We start from the raw sequence: 8,774 nt of genomic DNA on the forward strand, positions 1-8,774 counted from the left end.
AAAATAGCAAGCAGGTTTAGTAGGACTGTGTTACCTTTTCTCCAGGTGGTCCAACAGGTCCAGTGGGTCCAACAGATCCAGTAAGACCCTGCAAAAACGGTAAGGTTGCTTTCATTGTTGAGTAAAATACAATGTGTTAATATTGTAGATATTGACATTACTTACACGTGCACCGTCAGCACCAGCAGCTCCCTCAGCTCCTGCCATACCTGTTCCACCCTGAAACATTCAGACAGGATTTTAAAATAATCAAGATACCAGATCCGGGATGCTTTTAAACATTGTTTAAGCCTTGTATTGCACTTCTTAAAGATGCTTCTTTAGGTCAGCGCAGTGGGGTTGTTTGTGAAGTCAGTGTTTAAATCATGCTTAAACGCTTAGTCATTTACAATTGTAAATTGTGAAAAATAACAAAAAAAACTAAAAAGCCACTAGTAGACTGTAAAATCAAAAATGCTTTAGGCTTTATGAAGTTCATTTTAAATTTTTTAGTTCAAGCTGTTAAGTCACACTTACCCGTTCTCCTTTGGGTCCCCCAGGGCCTGGAGTCCCCCTTTCTCCAGGCATTCCCTGCAGCCCGGGTGGGCCTGGTTCTCCGACTTTTCCTGCCGGTCCTGCACTACCCTGAAAGACATAAAAAACACACATTAACAGGGTAGCCAACATAGCAGAGATGTAGCATTATACCTGTTATAAATAAACAGGTATAAATAAATAAAATACAAGGACAAATAAAAAAACAAAGATAGCCAGACATGTGGTCAAAAAGTCACTTTAGGGAGTATAACAGCAATTGACTTAATAATTAATTATACATGGTCAGCAGTAACAAACTGATGACAGCAGCCAACAGTTTACAGTCAATTCAAATTGCATTTTGATTTTTTAATTGCTTTGTCACACCAGAAATATTATTTCTACAAATTCTACAATATACACAGATTAGTGGAAGATAACTAGCAACTAGCAAAATTAGTCTCTATTAGTGCACCTGATTAGCTAACCAATTTGTGGTGATGTATTCAGGTTTATTTGTGCTACTTTTATTTTTCAATAGCAATTTAATGTGTTCACTTTTACTCCCTTTTGCAATTTTTTTCTTTAAATTTAGACTTCAACAAGTCTAATTTGAAGTCAAAACACCAATGTAGTGGCATTGGTGTGCATCACTGGTTATTGTATCTGTCACTTTAGAGCTATTCCTTTATGCTATCATAGCATATGCATTATCATTATCATTTATCCACTAGTGTTTTCATGTTCTGTTGTAAGTCTTAGTGATTAACCTTAGGTCCATCATGTCCTGGTGCCCCAGGACTTCCCTTAGACCCTGGAAGGCCATTCGGTCCTATTGTTCCTCTCTCTCCTGGGCCCCCACGCTCTCCCTAAGGGGCAAATAATAGGTCTGTAATATTATACAGTATATGCATGGTAATGTTGTAACCAAGAAATGCTGATTTAGTATAAACTTACTCTTGGACCAATCTGACCAACAGGTCCCATTTCTCCACTAAGTCCCTAAAAAGTAACATCACATTGTTATGGCAGTTTACATATCCAATGTATAGAAAACCATATTTTAGCAGAATATGTCGGAAAGACAAAAAAAGTGCTGCACTTACTTCATCACCTGGCTTCCCTGGCTCTCCAGGTGGTCCTAAGGATCCAGGTAAGCCCTAAAAAATTCATTTTAATTTTAAAATGCACCAAAGTGATTGATTGCTTAAAGAATTAAGCTCATGCTTCCATATCAACTGAAAGTTCAAAATTCAGGTCTACTGTGATGCTGTCATGAATGCAATTTGACTGCAAAACAGCTTTATTAAGGTGCTATACTGTAATTAGCCCCTGGTGTATGAAAGAAACACCACAAGTTTGTGAATTTTCTGCATTGCAAATGTAGCTCTCTAACCACTAATTAAAGGGCTGTATTTAAAAATGCATTTGCCTACTCATTGACAATCTTATTAAAATGCAACTGCAGTATACATCTATAACACAGACAAGCACGGCATCAATACACTCAGTAAAAGTTGCAAAAAACACTACAGCATTATTTGTTTCTTTGTATACCTACTAATTTTGTCTACTGGTATATGAATATCTAGTACCGTATTTTCCGCACTATAAGGCGCACCGGATTATAAGGCGCAGTCTCAATTACGGGGTCTATTTCTGTACTTAACACATACATAAGGCGCACCGTATTATAAGGCGCATGCTAAAACATACGGTCTACAAAAAAAAGGTAACGGAAGCAAAGGAGGCGTGGCGGAGGTAAGCGTACGTACGTACGTATTACGTAATGTTCTCTGATTGGTTTATCGCTGCCAGCGTACGTAGTGTACGTATTACGTCCCTGTGTCAGCGGGAAATGGTCCGATAGTCAATCAAACGGAGCGCTTACCAAAGTCGCACAACAACATTTTTACAGATTTTGGAACTCAGTGCACACATAAGGCGCACCGGATTATTAGGCGCACGGCAGATTTTTGAGAAAATTTAAGGCTTTTAGGTGCGCCTTATAGTGCGGAAAATACGGTAGTTATTATTAACAAACCACAGACTGACAAAAAAAACAACAATAATACCCTAGAAAAGGTTCTCAAGAAAACATACAGAACACTAACAAATTGCACCATTAAATAATTTTAGCAGCAGGAGCATCGCAGATCCTGTACCATTTACAAGATCATGTACATGTGCAATAAATTACGTCAGTCATATAAGTTTCAGTACAGTTTCAGTTTTGTTTATTTGCGTGTTTATTGGAAAAGTGGAGCACAGTTCTTGATTTAGTTTACATACCTGAAAGCCTATGAGACCAGGAGCTCCCTGTTCACCTCTTTTTCCAGCAGGACCCTGTAAACATAATCACATATTTAGATCTGTAAGAAAATAGTACAAACAAATAAATACATCTGTAACCTAAAACATCATGACAAACATAACACACTTACAGGTGGTCCATGGGGTCCTGCAGCCCCCTCCTCTCCATCTTTTCCATTGGGACCCTGTGAGAGTAAGACACAATTTCCATAATAGTGATTTTAACTTTTTTTTTTAATAAAATGTATTTATAATTGTCTATATTCATACTATAGTTCTATGCAAACATTTAGGCCCCCCAGTTGGTTAATTTTTAATAACTTGAAGTAGTATCTGTGGAAAACACTTAAAAAAATGCAGTTTATTTGTATAAAAAATTAAGAGACCACAGCTTTTTTTCTTACATTAGTATCTTTACATGTATGGAAGCCATTCCATTCCAGTGTTTATCTCCTAAGGTATGGTTATCCTCTCTGATGAGTTCAATTTTCAGCTTGGCCCAAATATTAGTCTAAATGCTTTCAGTTTGGCCCAACTGTTAGACAGAGACGAGGAGAAGCATAAAGCCACAGTGGTCGAGGATTGAGATAATCTGGGGTGCTTCAGCAAAGCTGGAATCAGGCAGACTTGTGTTTCTTAACTCTGGACTGTGTTTTGACTCTAAGGACAATGCTTCATGCAACAAAGCCAGGTCAATCAAGGTGTGGACGGAAGACCACCAGATCAAGATCCTTTTATGACACCAAAACTCTAGACCTGAACCCCACTAACAAAAGGAAGAGGACAATGGATGGTCACAAGCTATCAAACAAAGCTGAGCTGCTTGAATTTTTATGCCAAGAGTGAAGAAAAAACCGGTGGAAAGCAAATATTGTCTTCTGAGCACTTCTTAAGTTCATCTATAATTATAAAATATAAAATATTCATACCCTTTGCTGTACTCTAAATTGTGGACAGGTGCATCATGTTTGCTTTAATTATCCTTGAGATGTCTTTAGTGATTGTGCCCAAGGAGTTTTTTTTATTAGTGCACAGCTCTTGTTTCTCAATCTACAGTCTTGTATTGCTTTGCATACTGTGAAAAAGACACTCTTTTTCAATTAGTTTAAAGGTAAGGTTCAGTTTTGATGGTTTTTCTATGCAGATTTCATTAAATCATTAAAAATGTAAAACGTTTGCTGCAGAGGTTGTGCTTAATTCTTCTTTTTTATTAATAAAATATTTAATTAGACAGAGATGTCCAAACTTTTGTATACTATTTGGTTAAAGAAAGTGAATAATAAATCATTATAAGCGTTGACATTCGACAATACTCACTCTTTGTCCTGGTCCTCCTGGTGTTCCAGCCTCTCCTGTTTTTCCTGGATCCCCCTAAATTTTAAAACCAATGAATTAGCTAAGAAAAACATATACAGAATACAGATTGTTTTGTAAAGTTGTTGATGAATTACACTGAAGCCTTTTGGACCAGGCAGACCCATTATCCCTGATGAGCCTCTACCTCCGCTGGACCCAGCAGGTCCAGGACTACCATCATCTCCAGCTGCTCCCTGTAAAGGAGAGTCAAAAATGGTAATATTATAGATATAATACACCAGTATTTAAGTACAATTGTGGGACGGCACGGGTAAAAATGGGTAGCACTGTTGCCCTACAGCGAGATGGTCCTGGATTTGATTCCCAGATGGAGCAGTCAGGGTCCTTTCTGTGTGGAGTTTGCATAACCCCCCAACCCCCCCACCCCCAAACACACACACACACACACACACACTTGTCTGTGTGCTTTTATCTTAAGCAACATAGCTTCTTTATTATGCAACTGCCCAAAAAAATGTTTTGTTCTCATGCATTTATTAACAATAATAAAATTCATTTATTAATAATTGTGCCTTTTAAAGTCCTGATGAGCTTATGTTACCTGAGGTCCAATTTTTCCATCTGGTCCATGGGCTCCAGCAACACCACTCAGACCCTGCAGAGGTAAAAATATGAGTGTAATGGCAACATACATTAGGAGAAAAGAGGTTATTGGTCATTTCTTACCCTTGCACCTGGAAGCCCTGGTTCACCTGGCCGACCAAGATCACCCAAAGCGCCTTTACCTCCTGAAGTGCCTCCTATGCCACGATCACCTTGGGCACCCTAGTGGCAAAATAATAGCAAAATCCTTAGGCTATCAAGCAATAATATAAAAGCATGATAAATGTAGTTGGGTAAATTATTTTTATATAAATGATTGAATCTTTTACCTTATGTCCAGGTAAACCATCAGCACCTGGGAAACCACGAATACCTGGGGCTCCCTAAATAACAGAAAACAAATGTGTTTTTTTTGGTTTTACTAAACAATATACCAGATTCAACATCTTGCAAACTGCAATCCTCTGTGATGTACAATAATTAACAATTTATAATGGTTATGGCAAATCAGTTAATAATTTTCCTTACTCTTTCTCCTGGAGAGCCAGGTGGTCCCATGGAACCTGGATCACCTCTTGGGCCCCGTTTACCTTCCTCTCCCATTGAACCCATCTCTCCTTGAATTCCATATTGTCCCTGTGACACAGACAAGCTTTAACAAAACAGCAATTAACTACCTATTAACAATTAAAGTGTAGTTAACGTGTAAATTACTAGATATAGGAAATTCTGGGAGCATTTACACAGTAACTATATAGGTAAAGAAACTGAAAGTAATTTGATCAGCAGGTTTATGTGATTTGAATAATGTGATTATGGAAAAGCTCACAGTCCGCATAAGTCAGTAATTAGATGTTTAAAAATATTGTGTGAAGAGGATGTGTAAAAATTGTTCACAAGCAATAAAGGTTATACTTTCCATTTTAAATTAAGTTGTATATATTAAATGCATGGACTAAGAAGTGCTAGTACATTTAGTTACAACATTTAGTAACTCATTTTAAATCTATATAGTTCATGTACTCCAGTATATTTAATATGAGAAAACATCTGCTCTGTATATTTTTTATTTGCATTTTACCCAATTTTTCTCCCAACCTAGTCATGTCCAATTACACAATTGTATTTCTTGACTGCTGCTGACTTCCACACTTGACCCAGGAGAGCTGTGACTAACACACACCCCCCTCTGACAAGTGTGCAGTAGCCGACTGCATCTTTTTAACTGCACAAGACAAGTTCAAGTGTATGAAGTTGTGAATGAAGTCATGAATGAAGATCTGCATGTGGATCTCTTGTAATTGAATTGTGGCAAGGCATAAAGCCGGACAAAACAATATATAAAACCATATCTGAGTGTTCCACAGTGGCTTTAAAATTTTTGAAATGGAAGAAACTTTGCAGAGCTTTGAACCTTCCAAGATTTGCTGTCAAATAAGGCATTCGAGTAAGAAGGGCCTTGATCATAGACATAAGAAAACCCAACAATCTATTTAGAAGCACTCAAAAAGTTTTGTTCAGGGACAGGAGAACCATCTATGCAGCACTCATAAACCAGTCCTTTATGAGTGGCAAGACAGAGGCCACTGTTAAATAAAAGACATATGACAGCTCACTAGGAGTTTTGCAAACAGCACATAAAGAATTCTTACAGCATAAGGAAAAAGATTAGCCAAAAATTAAGCTCTTTGAGGACTAAGGCAAGTTTTATGCATAATTGTCAGTTGGCATTAATTGTGTACAACTAACAGTGTGTTGGTTAAAACCTCAACCCCCCAACATTGTGCAATGGAAAGATATGGTTTAAAAGGTTTTCATTATGGAAAAAATTACAGCAAGGTTACAGCTAAGATCAGATAAGTTTAACAAAAAATGGTTACCAATAATGCTTGAAATGCAAGAACTGTAATTACCTCTTTTCTTAATTATTTGTTATCACTTTTTTTTCTTTTGTACTTATGAATGCATCTCATACATGTTGGAAGTTGTATGTATTGTTTTGTGTGATTAATAAAAAATCAGTTAAAAAGAACTGTGTACAACTGCAGCACAGTGGACATCAAAAGAAATTTTAATTAATTATTCAAAAATAAATGTTTTAAACTTACAGCTTCTCCTTTACTTCCATGTTCTCCTTTAAATCCGGGAATGCCTGCATCACCCTATGACAACATGAATGCAATATGACTGCATGATCATTACTCAGAATGACTTTGAAATGATTTTTACAATGAAAGTCATGTTTTAACTAATAAAATACCATTAAAATCTACAGAATACAATCTTTTGAATCAAACTCACTAAATGGGTGAACCAAAAAATATTAATTTTAAGAACACTTTAATACTGTAACAGTATGCAACTAAACCACCCCAAATAAACAAAAAATAGGCTTGTTTACTAAAGTACAACACAGACATGATGAATGTAAATGATGCCCCTGTGATAAGATCTAGTGCCTTGGTAAAAAAAATAAAACTTGTCATTACCACTTGACCTTTGGCACCAGCAAGTCCAGTTTTTCCCTGAGGTCCAGGTGGTCCAGGTTGCCCAATCAGTCCAACAAACCCTTGCACGCCGGGTGTACCCTACATCAAGATAATCATAGATGGCACACTTGAGAACAACACATAACTACAGCAATTAAGTTTAATTACCTAAATCAATACATATGCCAGTTTTTTTAATAAATAGCTTAAACTCACTGATGGTCCTTTTGTTCCACGAGAACCATCCAGACCAGCTGGCCCCTGGAAAAAAAAACACATGCATTTGCTCCTGAACATTTATGCATACTAGTAGTAAATGAGTGGGCCCCGAAAGGACAAATGTTGAAAATCACTGGCATAGTTCATAAGGACTGGCCAAACAGGGCAGACAGACAAACCTGTTTTCCTTGAGATCCCTGAAACCCAGGACGTCCTGAGTCCCCTCTTGATCCCTGTGCCCCACTTGCACCTCGAGGACCTGTAGGTCCTGCCTCACCCTACAGAATAAAAGTAATTACAATTACACATATTCATTTCAATTATTCTATAACCTATGATTCTATGATTAAGTGAAATTTACTAGAGTTGATAAAAAAAAAAAAAAAAATTTAAACTAGTCATGCTAACCTTCATGCCAGGACTGCCAGGAAATCCGTGTGCTCCAGGGATTCCAATGGGGCCCTGTAAAAAAATAAAACATTATTAACATCAAAAATAACAACTTTTTCAGAATTATTTTAATGCCAGTCTGTGATTTTCATATGTAAAGTATAAAAGAAATTACTTACAATTGGACCTGTCTTTCCAGGATTTCCTGCCATACCACGTTTTCCCTACAGGAACAGAATAATACATTTACTCTTCATATGTAATAACAGTATAATAATGCGCTTTAGCTTTCGGTTAGTTTTTTATGCCAATACTCTCCTTATTTAGTATTAACAAATTCCAAGCCCAGCTCATGATGCCTATAATTGGTAAGTTTTACCCACCAGCTTCCATAATACCAACCAATCTGAATGGACTGTATGGGCTAGCGTTCATGCAACATCATAGTGCAACTGAATATGTAGTAATACATGATCTATTCTGTACAAGCTCAGACTGCTAGATAGGATAGGTGGAAGATGCACAACATCTTTTTAAGCCAATGAGAAAGGCCATTGTCAGTAATCTTGGTTATGGTTAGTATTAACGAGATTCAAACCAATAATTTTGCACCACTCAGGAACATGGCAAGTCTTACAATGATTGACAGGAAAAAATATTCCAACCCACAAAGCAGGGCCAATTAAAATTTCCTATCAATTAGTTGCCAGCTTGTAAATTTGTGATTTCCTACCAATAAGGTAAACAGTTTACTTAAAAGCTTTATGAAAACCAAGTCTAATTAAAACAACACAAAAGTTGCTAAAAAAGGTTTTTTAAAATGTTTATTAATATCATCTTACTGCAGGTCCACTAGAGCCAATCCGACCCCTATCTCCAGGCAATCCAGGAGGACCCTAAAAAGTCCAAATTGGCATGTTAGTAACA

At 37.0% G+C, this 8,774-nt stretch overlaps 2 protein-coding genes and 1 long non-coding RNA gene across 7 annotated transcripts in view; 1 reads left to right on the forward strand and 2 right to left on the reverse strand.

Annotated features, from left to right (window-relative positions):
- Positions 1-101, forward strand: part of gulp1b (GULP PTB domain containing engulfment adaptor 1b) — an 89,151-nt gene extending 89,050 nt beyond the window's left edge. For all 5 annotated transcript variants that reach the window (XM_062997709.1, XM_062997707.1, XM_062997712.1 and 2 more), the window contains one exon: positions 46-101. The gene's annotated coding sequence lies outside the window, so the exon portion shown is untranslated. The remainder of the gene's footprint in view (positions 1-45) is intronic.
- A 1,357-nt stretch (positions 102-1,458) lies between these two features.
- LOC134317287 (collagen alpha-2(V) chain-like) lies at positions 1,459-7,597 on the reverse strand. Its single transcript, XM_062998103.1, has 14 exons — positions 7,592-7,597; positions 7,455-7,499; positions 7,239-7,337; positions 6,858-6,911; positions 5,278-5,385; positions 5,079-5,132; positions 4,873-4,971; positions 4,748-4,801; positions 4,281-4,379; positions 4,147-4,200; positions 2,961-3,014; positions 2,809-2,862; positions 1,623-1,676; positions 1,459-1,518 (listed from the first exon to the last, which is right to left on the reverse strand). The coding sequence occupies exons 1-14, from the start codon at positions 7,595-7,597 to the stop codon at positions 1,459-1,461; spliced, it is 894 nt and encodes a 297-aa protein (XP_062854173.1).
- A 92-nt stretch (positions 7,598-7,689) lies between these two features.
- On the reverse strand, positions 7,690-8,743 carry LOC134317049 (uncharacterized). The gene is made up of 4 exons (XR_010013167.1): positions 8,690-8,743; positions 8,027-8,071; positions 7,866-7,919; positions 7,690-7,735 (listed from the first exon to the last, which is right to left on the reverse strand). It is a non-coding gene; the product is annotated as an uncharacterized LOC134317049 (long non-coding RNA).
- Positions 8,744-8,774: the final 31 nt, after the last annotated feature.

Source organism: Trichomycterus rosablanca, chromosome 6, assembly GCF_030014385.1.
Source record: "Trichomycterus rosablanca isolate fTriRos1 chromosome 6, fTriRos1.hap1, whole genome shotgun sequence".
Lineage (NCBI taxonomy): Eukaryota > Metazoa > Chordata > Actinopteri > Siluriformes > Trichomycteridae > Trichomycterus > Trichomycterus rosablanca.